The following is a 20,764-nucleotide window of genomic DNA, read 5'->3' as shown; positions in this document are numbered from 1 at the left end:
TGTTTACCCAATGCCTGAGAGCTGTGGTCTCACAACTGGAGCTAGGGACTCACACTCGGTCTTGGAGAGCTGCCCCCCCCCCCCACCCCCCACCCCCCGTCTCAGCACTGAACCCAGCCAGCCAGCTTTGCTGCTGCACATGTCTGGGTGGACATGGGGGAAGGGGGTGGGGGGCAGGTTTACTGGGGCAGAAAGGGAAGAATTCCCCCCGGGCAGGCAGCAGGCATTGGCCTCTGCACGCTCTCTTACCCCTTCACTAAGCTGTGATGTCACCCAGAGGAGAGGGAAGGAGAGGGAGAGGGAGAGGGACACTTAATGTCCAGCCAGTCGTTCTTTAGATTCTCCAGTGATCTCCCCTCTGTCCTTGACCTGTTTTGTCGCCATTAAGAAACCCCATTGTTATGACGGCGTTGCTTGTTTACACCGAACCAAGCCGACATGCGCCAAGCTACCCCAACGTGGTTGTTTGGGCAGCATGCTGGTATTCTTTGTAAACTATGAAGCTGCGTTCAGTCGTATGATCTTGTGGTAAAGGTACACTACGCCAGTATGTAAACTATGATGCTGCGTTCAGTCGTATGATCTTGTGGTAAAGGTACACTACGCCAGTATGTAAGCTATGATGCTGCGTTCAGTCGTATGATCTTGTGGTAAAGGTACACTACGCCAGTATGTAAGCTATGATGCTGCGTTCAGTCGTATGATCTTGTGGTAAAGGTACACTACGCCAGTATGTAAGCTATAATGCTGCGTTCAGTCGTATGATCTTTGTAGAGTATATAACTCTACAAAGAGTTATATACTATTTTGCCAAAAGAATTGAGTCACCTGCTTTGACTCGCATATGAACTGAAGTGACATCCCATTCTTAATCCATAGGGTTTAATATGGCGTCAGTCCACTCTTTGCAGCTATAACAGCTTCAACTCTTCTGGGAAGGCTTTCCACGAGGTTTAGGAGTGTGTTCATGGGAATGTTTGACCATTCTTACAGAAGTGCAGCATTTGTGAGGTCACCCACTGATTTTGGACGAGGAGACTGAGTCTCAGTTTCTGCTCTAATTCATCCCAAAGGTGTTCTGTTGGGTTGAGGTCAGGACTCCGTGTTGGCCAGTCAAGTTCATCCACAGCATACTCTGTCATCCATGTCTTTATGGACCTTGTTTAATGCACTGGTGCACAGTCATTTTGTTACACTATTGCATAGTGTCCCTTTAAGAGTCTTGGTTAGCTACTAGACTGCATCACACCTGTCCTGTCTTGCCATATTAGCATATCCTGACATACAACAATTTTACTCTTGTGAATGGCAGAACAACAATGCATTGTCTTGTATGCTTCGCAGCTGAAGGCATTATGATTTGGGGTTGTCCGTTCATCTGCATGTCTGTCCATCCTGGTCTTGTGAATGCAATATTTCAAGAACACCTCAAGGCACATGCTGCACATTTGGTACAAATGTTCAATAGGACTCAATTTACTGATTCGATTTTTTGAGGTCGAAGTTCGAGGTCACTGTGACCACATGTAGGCCCGCCCTATATTCCTTTCTCATTTGACGCACATTTGTCAAATTTAGTATGACCGGTCAACTAAAAGATCGACTGGATCTATTCCTATCAACTTGATAATGTATGTATTGCATGCTTGCCACTCAAATGTAGCTCATGTTAACCAGACGAAGAGAATACCACCACAACACAGTAATTCTAATTTTTTACAGATCGTCAACACAGAATGACTACTCCGCATTCCCACCTTGAGTAGACTGTGGAAATGGAAGTGTTCTCTCACTCACTCTCTCTCTCTCTCTCTCTCTCTCTCTCTCTCTCTCAGTCTCTCTGTTGACTCTGACTGACACAGTTGAATCACAGTTAACCTCGACTCTTTCCATCTCTCCTTCTCTTTCCATCCCTCCATTGTGTCTTGGTCTTGATCTAACTCTCACTCCGTCACTTCTTCTCACTCTCTCCTTTTACACTGTTTTTCCTCTCCTTTGGTGGTTCTGACTGACAGTAGTGGAATTGCACGCTCTTTTTCTCTCTCTCTCTCTCTCTCTCTCGCTCTCCTGCCTCTCCTCTCTCTCTCACTCTTCGTATTCTCTCGCTCTCTCCTGTCTTCTCTTGTTTCTCACTACATTCTTTCACCATCCTTTATCACTCTGTCTACCCTCCCTCTTTATCTGTCTGTCTATCTGCTTCTCCTTCTTTATGTCCAATTTATATATATCATTCTGTATCTCCATCCATCCTCTCTCTTTCTTTCTTTCTCTCTCTCTCTCTGCTCCCATTTCCTATGTCCTGAGTGTTTTTTTTCCCTTTCTTCTCTCCTCTTCTGTAGCTCCTGATTGAGGACACAGAGCCTCAGGACACATTTAGAGGCTCGGTCTGCATGTCCCGTCTGTCTGCCTGCCTATCTGCCTATCTCTCTCTCTCTCTGTCGGTCTGTCTGTCTGACTCACTCACTCACATTAATAAAATGGTGTCAGAGTCCACACTGGCGTCTGGACCCCCCACTGACAGTGACAGTGTCCACACACACACACACACACACACACACACACGTATACAAGGTATCAAGTGTACACACATTCACACACACACACACAGAAACAGGGGATCGAGTGTTCACACAAATAGGGGTATCAAGTGTCCACACACACACACACACACACACACACACACACACACACACACACACACACACACAGTGGTCATCAAATGTTCACACAGAGAGAATATTTAGCCTTTCATTAACAGATCTATCAAAAAAAATCTATACAATAGTTGTGAGAATTGCAGCACTATCTGACCACAGCACAGAATACCAGGGAATGCGAATGTGTGTGTCTAGTAGGCTACATGGCAGGTAAATGAGGGAGAATTCATTTCCCTAAACCCCACATGCAGGTTCTCTAGGTGGTAGACACCAGAGTACTGGCTACAGTATAAGCAAGGGATAATGGACGACACACCGTTCGATCATCAGTGGAATAATATCAATATAAGAAGTTAAGAGCCATAGATGTATGTCTATGATCAGAACACGTTGCTCTTGTACTTTAATGCAGCTTTATGACAGTGAAAGGTTGCTTTCAGCCTGAATTATTAAACATGAAGGCAGCTGTTTACGACAAACTCTACACTTGAGTTGACTGAAAGAGAAATAGGCTGGGCTTTCTTTGCTAATGTTATCAGGAAAGCACATATGCTAAGTATGGGCAGCGATCTGGCTTCATGGTAAAGGAAGTAAAGAGTTTAGGTGAAGGTAAAGTTCAGGAGGAAGTTTTGTGTATTTTCAGTCTTGGACTGTTGTTGTATGGCTGAGTCATAGATTTCATGGCTGACTCATCGAGAGATAGATGACTGTACCGGTGCCCTGAGGAAAATTAAATTGTCATAGCAGCAAGATATATCAAATACAGATATGACAACAACGTAAAAAAAGGAAAAACAACTGCACACATCCCAAAATAGCAGTGTACTGTAGTAGTTCAACTCCGCACGCACACACACACACACACACACACACACACACACACAGTGCAGTTTGCCTCTTCCCTCAAACCCCATGTTCATTTGGTTGCTTTGTCGTAGGGAATGATGTTTATGCAAAATGTGTTATGGTCAGTAATATGATGAAGTCCCACAATTGATTTCCATTACAGAAATTGAGCCAGACAAGGTTGCATACTCCCCAGATAAACTGCCATAGGTTTTCATTCACTTTCTTTACCTTACCTAATGTTGACATTTTGCTGATGAAAAGATTACAATGATGATGTTGTGTTTTAGGAACTGCTAGCTGTGCACTTAGCAGCTAATCATCATGAAGCAGTGCAGACTCAGCTCATCTCTAATGGAATTGTGTCTGAAGCTTGACGTCAAGGAGACGCTGGACTTTGGCATCATGTGGAGGCATAGGCATAGCCTATAGGCCTATAGCCTATATGTGACCTAAAGGGGGGCATGCCTCTCCCACTGCCCCGCTAGTATGCCTGAGTCTGCTGTGGATTAGGCTAGTCTCAGTCTGTTGTGGGTAAGGCTAGTCTTCTGTGGCGTAGGCTAGCCTGTTGAGTGTGCTGTGGGGTAGGCTAGTCTGTTGAGTGTGCTGTGGGGTAGGCCAGTCTACTTGAATCTGCCCTTCTCTGGCAGAGGATGAAAGGGCTCTGAAGAGTGGAAGTAAACACAGCCAGTTAGTCTATTATGCTGCCTGTATTACCCAGCACCACCTTCTCTGTGTGTGTGTGCGTGCGTGCGTGCGTGCGTGCGTGTGCAAGCAGGCAGGGGCTGGGGAGAGGACCACTTTTTCCATCACATTTTTTTTGGAAAGCAGACCTTGTTGATGGGGCTGCCTTTGTCTGTCTCTGCACGGCACATGCCTGTTTCTCTGTCCGTGTGTGTGTGTAGGGCTGGGGGTGCATACATTTGTGAACATGTCATCTACATAGGGTATTGTGTGTGTTCTTGTGTACGTATTTGATCGGTTCTGTTGTGTCTCTTGCTTGCTCGCTCACTCTGTTTGTGTGTGTGTGTGTGAGTCCATGTGTTCAGTGCTCTGTGGTCAAGGTAGTAGACTGCAGTGGAGTGTGTTGTCCTTTCTTGGTCTTTTGGATATGAGCTGATGCACACACACTCCTCTGGTACCCTGAGGAAGGATCCCCACATGAGGCTGTGTGTGTGTGTGTGTGTGTGTGTGTGCTGCCTCAGACTTCAGCACATGTGTGCTTTTCTTCCTACTGTTATCTGTCTCCTCCGGCTCATTTGTCCAGTTAAGGCCTGAAGCTGACCCAGTTGCAGTGTCCACAGACCTTTTAATGCAATACTTCAAATAAAAAAGTTTGAGGGATACATGGAAAAAATAATTAATGTATGGAATAAATTAATGAAAGGCAAAATTGAAAAAAAATAGCACACAAGATCATAGGGTCACTCAGTCCCCAGATTATGCACATACGATTGATGATAAAACATCATATCGGCTCTACATTATAATGCTGTGGGATAAAGTGTAAAGTGAATGCATTCCATCAATGTGTGTCTCTGTAGTTGGCATATCTTTGCGCCTCTGACTGCGGATTTTCCTGACATTGCTTACTGATGAAGACTCTGTCAGCGTTGGGGCGTGGGGTGGGGGTGGGTTGGATTTGTGATGATCACATGGAATTAAGGACATTGTTTCCATTTGTTTGTTTGTCCCATTTGAGAATGAATAGGTCTTAAGCGGGATAAATACCCAAGGTCAGCTCAGCTGTCAACCACGGGTCACCAGGTCGCGCTGAGCTTTGCTGTTGCCGTGGCGTTGCCGCGGCGTCCATGCCAGGCCATGGAGTCTGTTTCTTTTTACTCTCCTTCCTCCTCGTCCTCATCCTCCTCCTCCTCCTTCCTATCCGCTGCGTCCTCCTCTGATGTGCTAGCTGAGCCCTGTGCAGCCTCTCACAGATAAGCACTGTATTCCGCTCCGAGTGAGTGTCCCCTTTTGGCACTTAGTGGAGCTTGGTCCCCCCGCCACACGCCTACCCCCCATCGTCCCCCCCAGCCAAGCACAAAACCTCAATTCAGCCCCCCCCCCCCCCCCCCCGCCCCCCCTCAGAATACCCCCCACCACACACACACACACACACACACACACACAGAACTACCCTCCACCTCCATCCCCCTTTCTCCAGCACTTCCTGTGGCTTGTGTGTCCCACAGCCCTGCACCCAACCCCCACACACAGACACACACACTCTCTCTCTAGCCGTTTACTGACTGCACAGATAGCCGGCGATGCACGGGCTTTTAGCCGGCTAGTCCCGATTGTACTCACTGATAGCCGGCTAATCGCCGAGGTGATTTACGCTGCCAATTGTCCTCCCCTGAGGGTACACATATCGCCGGGGCGACTGCAGTGAGCACACGAGGCGGCTATGCGGCGGCTAGCTGAGACATGGGCGGAGCTGTCAACAACGAGAGTTGTGCACACACTGCTGAAAGACTTAAAATCAGCAAACAGCTGACTGACTGTATGCTGAGCACAGCTGTCAGATCATCATCATACTGTTCACATATTAACACTGGTCCTTGTGGTCCATCTAGCACACTGTTCTTTCAAATGTCAATTAAATCGCCAAACATCTCAGCATTTATTTATTAGGCTAATTGCTAACATATTGGGAAAACATAGCCATCCTGCTTTATCTACAGCCATGATAAATTAGCTAGACCTTGGCTAGCTTGCTCAAATAACCATTGACAACGTTTTTCGTTGAAGCATACGACTAGGCCTATATCATACCCACCCTAAGGTTTAAGAAACATAACAACGTTGTCCAATTTTAGTTTAATGCATTTTTCTGAATTGGAGAGGTCTCCTTATGAGGGTAGGCTCTGCATTTTAAATGGCTAATCGCTAGTCGCGATTAGCATCGTTGGTTTAAACTTTGCAGAGCTGTTTTGTTGTTATCACAAAAATACTGATTGTAACTGCTGTTAGGAAGACAGTTTGGAACCTGGCAGACGTGAGGCAGTGAAAGGTATAATGCATAGTCCAAGCGGAATGAGTGGAGAGTTGATATTGTGACGAGGCAAGAATTACTCTGTTAGGAAATGTTTATTACCAGATGAATATGAGGAATGACATTACATGGAAGTGGCCTGTTTAAGATCCCCGTGGCTATATCCCACAACATGGGTGGCATCCCGTAACATAAACCCCTTATCCCACAACACATCAGCTGGTCTAGTACACCTATATAATGCGTAACCGTCATGTATCTTATGACAACAGGCTGCTTAACCATCTTAGCCGTAGGCTACATTTCCCCCTTGCATGAACGTAACACAAGCATATCCGAGCCGCGCTACAATATTGTGTCACATCGAGCTAGCAAGTCTAGCTAGCCACAAACAACAGTGCATACCAGACTGTATAGAACAGGTGCATACTGCATAGGCTACTAATGACACTTTTTTACGGTCAGTGAATAGCACCGAGTGAAAATCAATGTTTGCTTTATATCTAGTGACAGTGGTGATGTCGTCAGTTTGGATAAGTAGAGTAAACTTAGTCAGAAGATCTAGAAATATCAAACGGAGGAGCAGAGAACTTGACAGAGAGCTGCACCGCTGTTTTGAGAATGACAGTAGTGTCACGAGACTTCGACGCCTATGTTGTTGTACGTCACTGTTCAACTTCACACCCAGTTCTTACATGTTTACGCCTACACCGAGGCGGCTTTGGAATATCGCGCCTCTTGTCCTCACTGACCTAGCCGGGGAATGGCCGGTTAAACCTAGCCGCGGATGAGGCGGCGTTCAGTCAGTTAACGGCTTCTCTCTCTCACTCACACACAGACACATACATGCACACACGGACAAGCACACTCACTCATACTCAATCTTGCAGACAGAGACAGAGGGACATACAGACACACATACTCATTAACTCAGTAGTACACACACACACACACACACACACACACACACACACACACACACACACACATCATGTCACTTTCCGAGCCAGAGAGCGATAGAGTCTAAGTGACCACATGTCGAACAGCACGAGTCATCTCCAAAAGGAACATTTTGCGTTTGGGGGGAGATTTGCCTTTTTGGACATTTTTCTTTTTTTTATTATTTGTTTGATATGGAGCCAGTCGTGTGGCCGTAATGACCAAGTAAGACTAGCCCCCAGTGCTTTATGATTTACGAGCCAAACACGAGCCAGAACCACAACAAGCCAAAAGTACAGAGTGGTAATCTCCCGTACGCCGAGATGTCTCTCTGAGATGGCGGTGCCGAGACGACCTTCAGCTCCTCCGTCCTTTTCGTGGTCGGAGCAAGCGCTCGGAATCTCCTCCTAGGGCCCTCTAAGACCTGGACTGTCCCAAGTCACAGAGGTGCCATTCACTGTTGCACTTTCAGTTTGTCATAACAGCTCTCTTGCATATGCTGTGTGTGTGTGTGTGTGTGTGTGTGAGAAAGAGGGGGAGAGGAAAACTCATGCCTATGTGCCTGCCCTGTGTATACCATTCACTGTTTCACTGAGAGTATGTCAAAATATGTGTGTGTGTGTGTGTGTGTGTGTGTGTGTGTGTGTGTATGTGTCTTGGCCCTGACGGTGGAGTGTATTACAGACGAGACGTCGTCTTATAAAAGCTCCATTCACCGCCTGCTTTTGACTCGGCGGGATTATTCCACGTCGCCCCCTGGCTGCCAGTGGAGTCCGGTGTGGAGGTGGGCCCCATCTGGCCCATGTGACAGCCAGAACCAGAACCGAAGCCAGCTGGTGCTGGGCTCGGGGGGTTGGCTCGACGGCGTTCCCCGGTCAGGTTAACCACACGGTGCCTTTTCTGGGCCACGGGTCGGGTGTGACGGTGACGCCATGGCCCAAAGCACCGCCGCCGGCTTCTCCTTTCCCTCACTTTTCCCTGCTCTCCTCTCTTTTCCTCTCTTCTCCTCTCTTTTCCTCTCTTCTCCTCTCTTTTCCTCTCTTCTCCTCTTCTGCTCCTCTTGCTCCTCTCGCTGGAGCAGTGTGTTGAGTCTCAGCCTAGCAACCGCTGCTGCATCAACAAACAAACTGCTACTGTGTGTGTGTGCATGTGTGTGTCATCCCCAACATTACATGAAGTAGCTACATTGCATCAGCTTTGGCAATAGTGGCTTGTTGCAAATAGCAACACTGGGAGGAAAGATGGAGTCCTGCTGGCCCCTGTGTGAACGGACACGCTCCCTCTGCCTCCAGTGAAGGCCAGGGAGATAATGGAGTTATCAGAGTTTGTTTACTCCTGCTGCTGTGTACCGTTGCTGTTGTGTTGTTGTTGTCAGAGGGAAATTGTATTTGAGCAAGTTCTAGATGACGACAGCTAGATATCGATTCTGTGGTTAGTAGTGCTATAGCAGTGTTCTCTTTTTCCGCGGTTGGTGGATTACGAGAAGGAATAACATGTTCCCTCAGCGTTCCACCAGTGATTTGGAATAGTGCCCCCCCTCCCCCAATGCTACCAAAAAACACATTTCAGAACACAAAGAGCAATGGTGCAAGGAGGCTGTTGATTACAATGTCTGTCTGGTTGGTTCCGGAGGTCCAATTTCAGCCAATCTAAATCCGCTTTATCTTTTTGGATCAATCCTTGCAAAAGCCACTTGATTATTCTGTCTGGTGGGACATTGCTGTCTGCATAATTGTAATTGTTTCCAAAAAGTCACTGTTAAACCCTGTCCTTGATGAACCTGGCAGGAACACGTAGGATATTCACATGGTAAAATCGCCATTAGAAACTTCTTGATATTGGATCTTTTAGCTTAGCTTTGGCTTGTAATCTGTTTGTAAGGTAAAAATAAATATGCTATTTGCTTATATTTCCTGTGAAGGGTTTGTGACCAGGGCTTCCCTTGGGAACTCTCTCTGCATCCTCGGCAGTGTGGCCTTGTCTTTCTTTGGAGTAGGAGTGGAATGAAATATTGAATATCGAATTGGCAGATGTTTGTGATAGTTTGTTGATACACTGGCAGCAAATGTAGATATTTTTATTTAAACATGTAGGTGTTCTAAATCGATAACTCTAGTCATTTGACCAAACAATTCTGATGTATTGTCACTACTGGTGACACATGAATGAGGGGGGAACTTGCAGTGAACAAGAAAATATCATTCAGGCGCCCCAGCCAGTCGCGCCACGACCGGGGCCACAAAGGGGTATTTTGTTTGTTCTTCAGGTAAAGAAGCTTCTTCAGGTTCTAGAATTTCCACTTGGGGATCAATAAAGTATCTATCTATCTATCTATCTACAGTATCTATCTATCTAACTATATCTATCTATCTCTATCTATCTCTATCTATCTATCTATCCAAAGACATTGTGATTAATCACAGATGGTTTTCTATCAGTGTAATGAGTATCACAGTGATAATCGCTTTATTGTGACATCATTGTAATGTTATTTTGGCCCAAGTATTGCAATTTGTGAGGTACTCTGTGATCCCCTAGTTTGGAGGTGGTGACTGTGGGGAAGGATGCGGAGCGCAGAGCTAATGAGCTAATGGGCTAAGCTAAGCTAGTTCCATCTATTCCACTCTGGCCCCAGGCCTGGCGTTTCCCCACAATGCCTTCCTGGCCAGGGCATCTCCACAGTAACGCAGGAAGTGGGATGTCAGCCAGGAGCTCTCACTGTTTCCGGGAATCCATCCCATAATGTGTGGTCGCAGCCTGTCTCATCGCTGAGTGTGAATGCACCAAGTCACACCACACCGCACTGCAGAGCACTTTTAATTTTAGACGGAGAATATGGCGTATGCCCTGTGCACTAAGAGAGCTCACACACTAAATTAACAGAATAGAAAACCTCCTCAACTTGCTGGTTTACAGAACCTGTACTGCAATGTCCATGATGCAAGAGACCTAAGAACACGTAATTACATTTCAGAGTAGTACCATCAAATTACTGGAAAAGTTTATAAATCCATGTATCTTTGTTAATATTGCATCAGTAACGCTTTGAGTGCAAACAGCTTAAATCTTTATGGATGTTAATCTGAGGCTTTTTGAGGTCTTTGTTTGTATAAAAGCAGTGATTATGATGTGTGTAAATAAACAAGGAACAAACAAGGAATGCAGTTTCATAAACACACTGAAATCGTTTTCTCTTATCAACACAAAATGATGCCCATTGCAAGAAGTTGCATCTGAATTTGACATTTCAAGGCCGGTTTTTTTTACCTTCTGATTAGGCCACTGCTTTTTGCATTAAAGGTATACTATGCAGGATTGGTGATTTCATCGCCGGTTTCGCTTTCACTTTTCATTTTCGCTCGTTTTATGCTTGCATATTTCTCTGCAGAGCTTCCCCTACAGCTTTAGCGTGTATATTTGACAAAACTCCTCTATCGGTCAGTCTGCCGTGCCTTTTCATGAGACTTTACATGACACTTCCTGGAGTAGAGCATGGGTGCCCGCCCGGTGTCTCCTGAAGTTGCAAGTGTGGTTCTACCGCTACAGACCACTAGAGCGGCCAAAAAACACACCGTTCGACCGGTAATGACTAATTTAATCATATAACAGTATGGAACGAATTGATTAACTGAAAAACGTTGCATAGTATACCTTTAATCGAAAAATTCAGACTGCTGAACATCTAGACATATCTACTATATGTCTTTATGTCGCTATATGTGTTCATGAAAGCACCGCATCAAGATGTTTCATCCCTACTTTAGCTTAAGAAGAGCTCTTATCTGTACTTTAAATGATAAATAACCACCGGCCCATTAAAATGCTAATAGTAGGCTGCATCTGTGATGTTCATCAAGGCTTAAGAAAAGCCCTCTGATGTAAACGCATTGGTATGACGTCGTGCAGATAATGTATGGACACCATGGAATAGGTCCATAGCAACAGAACAGACGCAACTAACCTTCATTAGCCACTTGGCCAAATCTGTGCCAATTAAGGCGAGTGGAGGCCAATTGTCTCCTGGTTATTCTCCTAGTGCTTGATCATAGTGCTTCTTCGGGGCTATTGTGTTATTGTTTCTGGCCTCACCTTTTCCCTCCAGCCAACGAGGCGGTGTCAAGGTAGAAGGTTAGGCAGTTGTTAAAGTTACGTCAAAGGCTGCATTGCTTTTGCAATGAACAAATAGAATGGTCAGCAGCACACAAAAGCAAGGAGTGAACCGAAAGTAAAGATGGCACTTTCTGTTTGTGGGGCATCAACAAGGATGAACTATGACACTAGTCCCTTAAAGTAACACAATGTAGGAATTCCCCCTTGACCTTAAGCACTAGCACGGTTCCTACTTTGTCTAAAACCAATGAAAAAGGGCCATGCTCCAATCCGCAACAACAACAGCAACAACAACAACAACAACAACAACCACAAGAACAACAACTCCTTTTTCCATATTGAAAGTCAGTGTAGTAGCATCAAAAATGGACTTGAAGCCACTATTTTAAGGTAAAAGGACGAGGTTACACTGTGTTATTATAACGATCTGGTCGACTCTTGGTAGATTGCGGTGCCTCTTGCTGGCAGTGCTGTCGTAGCTGGCGAATACGAAGCGAACAGGCGAGTCAGACCTCTAATCTGTGAGCGGCCTGCGGGGGGTCGTCCTCTCCATCCCGGTGACCAGCGGGACAGAATAAAGGGGTCAGGATTGACATGCTGTGTATGAAAACTTCAGCATCAGAGTTATGTGCACATAGGGATTAGCGGGCGTGCGCTTAATGGCAATTACAGCGTAATCTCCCAAGATTTGCAGTGCAGATCGATTTAGGGCTAAAGATTAGACGTCGGTTACTGCTGAGAGGGAGATGAGTGTTAGTGAGGTGGGGAGATGGGGGGGGGGGGAAGGCCTACGGTAGTGGTGTTGGATGTTGGGTATTAATCTATATGTTCCTGTATGTTTATGTATTTTAAAGTTAACTCAAAAAGTGTAAAGCTTGAATAATTTTAACCCTCTCTCTCTTTCTTTCTCTCTCTCTCTGCAGGTTTCCTAAAAAAGCAATCAGGTAAGAGACCGGTGTATTTGTTTGTCTTCTATGTTGTCATTGATGTGTTTGACAGAGTTTTTTTCCAGCCGGTGGCTGTTTGCAGTGTAGTGCAGGCGAAACTCCGCTGGCCAATCGGCCGCTGCCACGTCATAGTTGAGCAGCGCGGGGCTCCTGGGTACAGACGCGTCTCAGTCTGGGCGACGGCAGTGGCACAAAGGCCTCCTGTTCCCGCCGCCCGGCCCAGCCCAGCCCAGCCCTTCCCAGCATGCCCTGCAGAACAGAGGCCGCTCTCACGATGCAGGCAGCCTGCGGGATAGGGAGGGAAGGGTGGGGAGGGGAAGGGTGGGGAAGGGGGTGGGAGAAAGTTTGGTAGCAGCAACAGCTGCTCTCTGACGCCCTACCTGGGCTAGCCTGTAGCTGGGCTTGTTGTTCTGGGAAGTCTGGGTGTGGAGGGGAAGAGAGAGAGGGAGGGAGCTGGACCAGAGCTGGTAGCAGCTGCTCTGATGACGCCCAGGCTACCTGTAGCTTTAGTTTCTTTTTTTTTCTTTTTCTAATCTACAATTGGTTATTAGTCGGTCAGCTGGTGTTGAGCAGCTGTGTCCAGGTTGGGCCGGGCTGGGCTATAAAAGGACAAACAAGCTCTGCTAGTTTGAGTCGTCACTCACTCACAAGTCATGTTGCCCAGGGTTACACAGTATTGAAGCTGTGTCAGCGTAGAGACAGAAACTGCTTTTAGATTCACCTGAGGTCATGAGCATGGCCTTGCCTGTGGCTGAGCAGAAGTGGAATAAGCAGAATAGCGGTGTCTGAGCAGGCTGCAAGCCGAGCACGGTGTTTGTGCAGGCAGAAGGTTGTGGTTGTATAGCCAACAGGCAGTGCATGGTGTCTGTGTAGGCTGCAGGCAGAGAGCTTTATCTGTAAAGCCAACAGGCAGAAAGCCGAGTCTGTGCAGGCTGCAAGCAGAATGCTGTGATTGTATAGGCTACAGGCAGAACCCTGCAGGCCGCAGAGCCCTGTGTGTATGCAGGCTGTGTGGTTTTGGGCTTTGCTGTGGTAGCCCGGGCGGTAGGCAGGGCCTGGTTTGGATTGGGCCCGGCCCAGTTAGTTCCTGGTGACGACAAGGCTGTATTTCTGGGTTGTACTTTTCTTGGTATGAATTGAGTGGCGGCTGTTACAAATTCTAGAAGGAAAAGCCCTTCACTGTCCCAACCGTATGGTCACATGATTTGCACAGCCCAGGCTGGCCAATCAGAATCATGTGTCCTATTTGACTGGGCATGTTATTGGCTGAGGGTTAGAGCCGTCAATCTTTTCCATAATCCCATTAGAATTTCATTCATCATTATTTTTAATAATCGGTTATATTATATATTGATTTAACATGCACATTTTTATACACAATTAATATTTACTATCTATACACTATATAGATGAGCTTATACATTGGCAAAGCCTCTATCAATGTGTGGTTGACTTGTTATATTGAACAAAAGCTCAGTCTACCAACAATATTTGTGCAAGAGTAGTGGTCTCTTTCTGATGAATGAATGAGCGCTCATACCTCTACCACTTAATTGTATGTCTCTATGTTTGGTGATGCCAAATTAGCAAGTCTTTTCTTGATTGGGGAAAAGTTTGCTTGATTTTTTTTTGTATCGGTCTGCGGTTACATTATCTATTATGTCGCAAATTAATTAGTCTATCGGACAAGTGTTCGAAGTACCGGGCATAGATGAGGAAGGTAAAAAAAAACTTTAGCTGCGTTTCCTCGCCCTCTGTTTACGTACGTAGCTTGGCAGGGTGTAACATTACCAGATGTGCACTTTTATGAATCATGTCATATTTATACAAGTAAATCATAAATTTGCATATTTATTGTGCATTGACGCATGTTTTGTACTGTACAGTATACACCCTTTTTGGGGTATACAAAACACTAATTGTTGTGTGACCTGTTGTGTCGTGTTCCCCATGGCAGAAGCAGCAGTATTCTCAGCAAAGACCACCCCCCAGACAAGAAGCCCAAGAGTGACAAAGGCTCACTCTCACCCCCCCATGAGTTTGACCCTACAGGTAACCAGCATTTCTCTCTTTTTAAACACACACACACACACACACACACACACACACACATACACACACACTCAAAAACACAGGCACATATTCATGTTCTCATGCAAACATACACAGACACACCTCCATAAATGTCCCAACACACTCTTGTGCTCACTCTCTCTCTCTCTCACACACACACACACACACACACACGCTTGTCTGTCCAGAGGAAAGGCACGTGTGATTTGAAATGTGTGTGTGCGCATATGCCTGTGTGTGTTAACGCGTGTGTGCACACTGTGTGCAAGTTTGCTGGTGTTTTCCATATGTCTGCTGCTCTCAACTGCAGCACAGCAAAGCTTTTCAGGCTCTTGTGTTTAACAGCACTGATAAGGCTTCATCCAGAGACTGCTTAAAGCTGTGGCGGCCAGTTCAGAGCAGTCAGTACTACTAGTCATGTTCTCACAACTCTCAAGATCATGGGCCTGTTTCTGCCAAGCACAGACAAACATGCACCCCATGTTTCATACTTGGCTGGCATGGAGGCCAATCATGCACATGATCTGTGAATCCTGGTTGTACTAAACCCACACTGCACAGAAAAACGCTCTCAAGCAAGCATGGCCAGAACTGATGACTGCACTAATGCGAGTTGTGGGCCGGTTCTGGTCCGGAACCAACCCGATCCTTCTCCAGTTCTAGTGGTTCTGTGCCAGAGTAGAACCACATTGGCTGTATAGTCAGCTGCCATCTTGCTTCCAGGTGACTCCGTTAGGAAGAATGAGGTTCGATTCACAGATTTGACTGGGGAATTGGAGAATGACTATTTGCATAAAGAGAGGTAGAAAGGTTTGATTCACAATCTTTAAATTTGAGAATGGCCTCTTGCACAGAAAGAGGGAGGGAGTAAATGACGATTGATTGGTAGTGTTGTATGGTAAAACTGGAGAATGGCCTCCTGCATAGAGAAAGGTAGAGTGGACTTGATTGTTAGTTTTGACAGAGAGGATTGGAGAATGGCGTCTTAATGAGGGTGCTTTATCCCTGGAAACTTATCCTTGTATGAGGTGTTGAGCGTTTAGCCTTGAAGTCACCAGTCTTTTAATAGGATTGTGTTCCCTCAATCCCACACTCTGAAAGGGCCCCTGTGTGTGTGTGTGTGTGTGTGTGTGTGTGTGTGTGTGTATGTGTGTGTGTGTGTGTGTGTGTGTGTGTGTGTGTGTGTTGTCTCTGTGTGTTTGAGAGTGTGTGTGTGTGTGTGTTGTCTCTGTGTGTTTGAGTGTGTGTGTGTGTGTGTGTGTGTGTGTGTGTGTGTGTGTGTGTGTCCACTGGGCTGCTGTTGATCCACTCTCCGATGGACTTGGCGTTAAGCTGTAAGAGGCGATGTTTTCTCTAGCACTTAGTCATGCTTTCCAGCCATATAAAGGCATTTTCGCCCGGCTCCGAGCGCCCCTTTTCCTTAGGTGGGACACTGGTGTCATTCATGGTCACGTTGGAAACCTGCTCCCAAGGCCTGATGATGGGGGCTTACTCAGGAGAGTGCATGCTCACTTTCGCCATCTCACTGGTTTTGAGAAGCTTTTTCCCCCCGAAGCTTTCTCGCCAAGCTTTGCCTTTTGCATGACGTGTCATGACTTCTAACCAAACTAACACGTTTATTTTCCATCCGGTGTTCTGTTCGGTCTTTTATGATTTTTTCCCCCCCTGAATAGTGTGGCTGTTCTAACTAATATCTTTCAGTGCTGCATCTACCACCATTCATCATAGATATTTGGTTAACTCCTAACTGTCTGCACATGAAACCAGAGTGATCTTCTCTGGGAACTGAAGCCACACCATTCATCCATAATCACTGGTGGTGAAGTTCTGCTCTTCCTTTTTCATCTGAGTTTTTTTTCTTTCTCTTTTTTTGTTCTCCATATCTCTCTTTCTGTGTGGGTGTGTTTTCCCTGTGCGTCTGGGTGTATGTGATGTGTTTACGGTATGGGTGCACAATGTTGCGTGTGTGTGGCCAGATGATCAACTGCAGAGGAAAGTAGGCAGTGAGGTGGTGGAAGTCCGGCCTGAGTCCTGTGGTAAGCCTACTTGCTGCTGCCGTGTGTGTGTGTGTGGTGTGTGTGGTGTGTGTGGTGTGTGTACTACGCAGGAGAGTGTGTGTGTGTGTGTGTATATGTGACTGTTTGTGCATGGTGCCATGGTCTTTGTTCGTCCTTTTTTATTTTTTGTGTGTGTGTTCTCCATCTTTATTGTTTTTGTGAGTGTGTGTGTGTAGCTGTGTACGTGTGTATATTGTTCATCCATCTTTATTGTTTGGTGTGTGTGTGTTGTATGTCATATTTGATGTGTGTGTGTGTGTGTGTGTGTGTGTGTGTGTGTGTGTGTGTGTGTGTGTGAATGTGGTGGTCATCCATCTTTTGTTGTGGGCCCTGCCTCCATCATGATTTGCCTTCTCTGTCCTCTTCCCTGGCTGCCTCTGCTCCTGTACCCTCCTCCCTCTGAGTCTCAGTGATCCCTCTCTCCTCAATTCCTCAATTGCCACACTTCCTTCGTATCCCTTCCTGCATTTTATTCAACCCTGGCTAAAGGTGTCCTCTTTCCTTTCAAATAGATCAGTTCAGTGCCGATGAGAGAGGTCAAGCAGGGCTCGGGTTAATCACAACGACTCTGTACACACTTTCAGCCAATGAGGAAGAGGGGGTGGGGGGGGGATTTTGAACTTCCAATAAGAAAGCAGACATAAACCCAGGCACCAATTAGAGTGGAGAGTACATCTGTGTGACAGCGCTCGGGTCATGGACGGGTTGGATGTCTCAAGGTGGCTTCCTGTCTGGAGACTCCATACACAACACTGGAATGCCCCCTGAGCCAATGATGAAAGAGAGACGGATACAAGAATGTCCAATGAAATGCAACCATGGTGTTATTACGATAGATAGATAGATAGGTAGATAGATGGATAGATGGATAGATAGATGGATAGAAAGATACTTTATTGATCCAGAAGGAAATTAAGGATGGGTGACAGACTCCAGTGGGAATGGGGATGGGAGGAGATGAGGAGATGTTTAGTTCACAGACGACAACTCAACGGTGTGTCACCCTGCACTGCTGAGCCTGTATTTGTTTGCTCACCTTGCTGTTACTATGGTCAGTGTTGTCCGAGAGAAAACATGAATATCTTTGATGTGCAGGTACAGCACCTGTTGATTTAAGGGATTTATCAGTGTACCAACATATGGACCAATGCCTAAAATTCTCACAATAAAACTCAAGCCAGAGAATATCAAAGTTATAAAAGCTAAAAGCTTCTTCTATTAGAAAGGTTAACACTTACCTTGAGTTGACTTGCACAGATAAGCCACGTATCTAGAACACAATAGCCGTGTTCCGACTATCGGGCCAAAGCCGGATGAGCTAAGGTGTGTGGGGGCGGCTAACTGCTTTCCCATTATCACTCCTGGTGTTTAATTGTGGCTCCGTGGGGCCTCCTCAGAGCTGTGGCCCCCGGGTTTCTGAACTTTACCCTCTGGCCATACTGTTCTTAGCGGTTTCTACTGAGCCATTGGTGTAGACTTACTGAATATGAACAATTAGGATCTAGGATGCTAGTTATGGCAGGCTACTCTACTGGAGGCAAAGGCTAACTTTGCCGTCACTTTACTTTCATTGCTATGCCCAGTCAATATCAGATGTCCTGGCCATTTACCCATATTAGTTGGAATAGCCTTGCCTAGGCCAGGCTCGACAGTGGGTCTGCTGCTAATGATGACCTCATCAACAAGGGACGAGTTGAGATGGCACGTCTGTGCTGTTTTGAATATAACGTTGTGTGTGATTGTCTTTCTCCGGGTGTGTATGTCTGTTAAGATTTTGAATTGCTTAATTCACTTGACATTTCTTCCTTCAAGCTCTTTGATTGAACATTGTATAGCTCGCCTCATACTGAATAAAATGAACTTGCGTGCGGTGACTACATCCAGAGGAAATGGAGTAAATCGCCTCTCCACTTTGGTATCCGCTTCACCAGCTTTCCCTTCCCTGTGTCCATACACCCCAGCCACATGCTGTTGCTGTTGTGGTAGTAGTTGTTGTGTTGCTGTATTAGTTGTTAGTTGTATTAGGGCTGCAACTAATGATTGTTGTCATAGTCGATTAATCTGTGGGTTATTTTCCCAATTAATCGATTTGTTGTTTGATTGATAAAATGCTTAAAGAAATGTTGCTTTGTTTCACAAAGCTCAGTATCATGTCCTCAAATGCCTTGTGTATTCCACACGGTAAATATATGTAATTTACTGTCATAGAGGAGCTAGAAAAGCTTAGCATATTCAAGTTTCAGAAGCAACAATCAGAGGATTTAGATACTTTCCTTAATAGATGGCACAAACCGAATAACCGATTACCAAAAAAGTTGGTGATTTAATTTGATAACGAATTGATTCATTTATTAAATGTTGCAGCTCTAATTGGTTAGGATAAACGCTTGAGCCTTACCAAATAGATTACATCTGAATTGTCTCTTCTGTGTGTTGTGATTGCAAAATCTGAACACCTTTGCCCTGCAAAACCACAGTATTTGCTCTGTGCGTGCGAGTGTGTGTGTCTGTGTGTGTGTTCGTCTGTTTGTCTGCCATGTTTGTATTTGCATGGCTGTTGGTATGTGTGCGTGCGTGCGTGTATGCGCGTGTGTGTATATCTGTGTGTGTTTGCATTATGCAGGCCTCTAACTCCCTGTCCTTGTCTGTCCGGTGTAGGGCTTGTACAGAGATGCGTCATCATCCAGAAAGATGAGAACGGCTTCGGGCTGACTGTGAGCGGAGACAACCCTGTGTTTGTACAACACGTCAAGCAAGGTGAGTCTCTCTCTCTCTCTCTCTCTCTCTCTCTCTCTCTCTCTCTCTCTCCCTCCTATGGGGCGCTTTCCTTCTAGGCCCTTCAATTGCACCCAGCAGCCATAATGAAGGGCCTTCACTCTATACACTACACTAAAAGTCACAGGTATTTGGCCTTTGGTTTAAATTTCAGGATGAACCGAAAATCCATTTTAACATTTTCAGGTGAACTTAATGTGACCTTCTCTAAACGTTTGAATGTGCATGTTCAACAGTTCAGTGTTCAGTACTTGCTGTACTTCGTGAGTAGGGTATTCTGAGATTCAGAGGTTACGAACATGCTATCAAAACCGCAAAATATGGAAGTGAGTAAATATATTTTTGGTCATAGTTGGGGCTTCCCCTTCTTCCTCTATCCTCCTCTATCAGAGGTTAGTCTCGGTGGATTACCCTGCTGTGAAATACATCGAAAGTTACAGCCTACCAGGCTTCCTGGCCAAGTATACTTGCGAATACAAGGAATTTGGTCTCCGCATTTATCCCGTCCGTGAATTAGTGAACACACTTACAGTATTAAGTGTGAGTGAGTGGCCTACAGGGAGTAATAGTGAGAGTTATGGTTAGTTAAGTTAAAGTGAGAGTTATAGTTTGTATGAGTTATAGTTAGAGTAAGTTAAAGTGGTATGTACACTGTACAGTAGTTACATTGTGCTATATTTACTGTGAGTTTAAGTATGACTGAGTGGCCTGCAGAGAGCACTAGTGTGATTTATAGCCTAGTTAGTAGGCACCCTTAGCAGTTTTTTTTTACCCTAGCACAACGTTTCTAAAACCATTTTGATGCATGGCTCAATGTAAACTTTTAGAAGTGGTTGCTATCTTGGCAACCAGGCATGAGGTTTGGTTGCCACTTGAACAGCACTCCAAATGCAAAAAGAGCTGCTATGCAACAGGAATTCTTAGATCTTTTTCTACTGACTGCTGTCTGTACATTCCTTTTACATTATATCGGCATATTAGTTAAGGGTGCCTTATGTTAAAGTGAAAGGTACAGTTTGTGTGAGTTAAATGAATTGTAGTTATAGTGAGTTAAAGTAAATTTTTGTTACAGTGAGTTATAGTTATATTGAGTTATAGTTACAGTGAGTAAAAGTGAGTTATCGTTACAGTGAGTTGAAATTAGCGATAAAGTTACAGTGAGTTAAAGTGAGTTATCGTTACAGTGAGTTAAAATTAGCGTTATCGTTACAGTGAGTTACAGTGAGTTATAGTTATATTTAGTTATAGTTAATGTGAGTTAAAGACAGCGTCTTGGGGGCAGCACGTCCACTCTGCGGTGTTCTGCAGTCCTCCAGTCTCGCGGTTTCCTGGAGCGAGGCAGAACTGATGGGCTCTGAACAAGCC

The 20,764-nt window shown here is 45.5% G+C and overlaps 1 protein-coding gene across 4 annotated transcripts in view; it reads left to right on the top strand.

The window, feature by feature from the left end:
• Window positions 1–20,764, top strand: part of arhgef12a (Rho guanine nucleotide exchange factor (GEF) 12a) — a 60,762-nt gene that overhangs the window by 10,703 nt on the left and 29,295 nt on the right. For 3 of the 4 annotated variants that reach the window (XM_062521841.1, XM_062521840.1, XM_062521839.1), the window contains exons 2-5: window positions 12,471–12,491; window positions 14,452–14,546; window positions 16,544–16,603; window positions 19,283–19,381. In XM_062521841.1, coding sequence (XP_062377825.1) covers window positions 12,471–12,491; window positions 14,452–14,546; window positions 16,544–16,603; window positions 19,283–19,381 — 275 coding nt within the window. The remainder of the gene's footprint in view (window positions 1–12,470; window positions 12,492–14,451; window positions 14,547–16,543; window positions 16,604–19,282; window positions 19,382–20,764) is intronic. The other variant, XM_062521842.1, reaches the window with a different exon arrangement.

Source organism: Sardina pilchardus, chromosome 19, assembly GCF_963854185.1.
Source record: "Sardina pilchardus chromosome 19, fSarPil1.1, whole genome shotgun sequence".
NCBI classification, from domain to species: Eukaryota; Metazoa; Chordata; class Actinopteri; order Clupeiformes; family Clupeidae; genus Sardina; species Sardina pilchardus.
The sequence above is the reverse complement of the archived record's forward strand: the minus strand, read 5'-3'. Positions and strand labels throughout refer to the sequence as shown.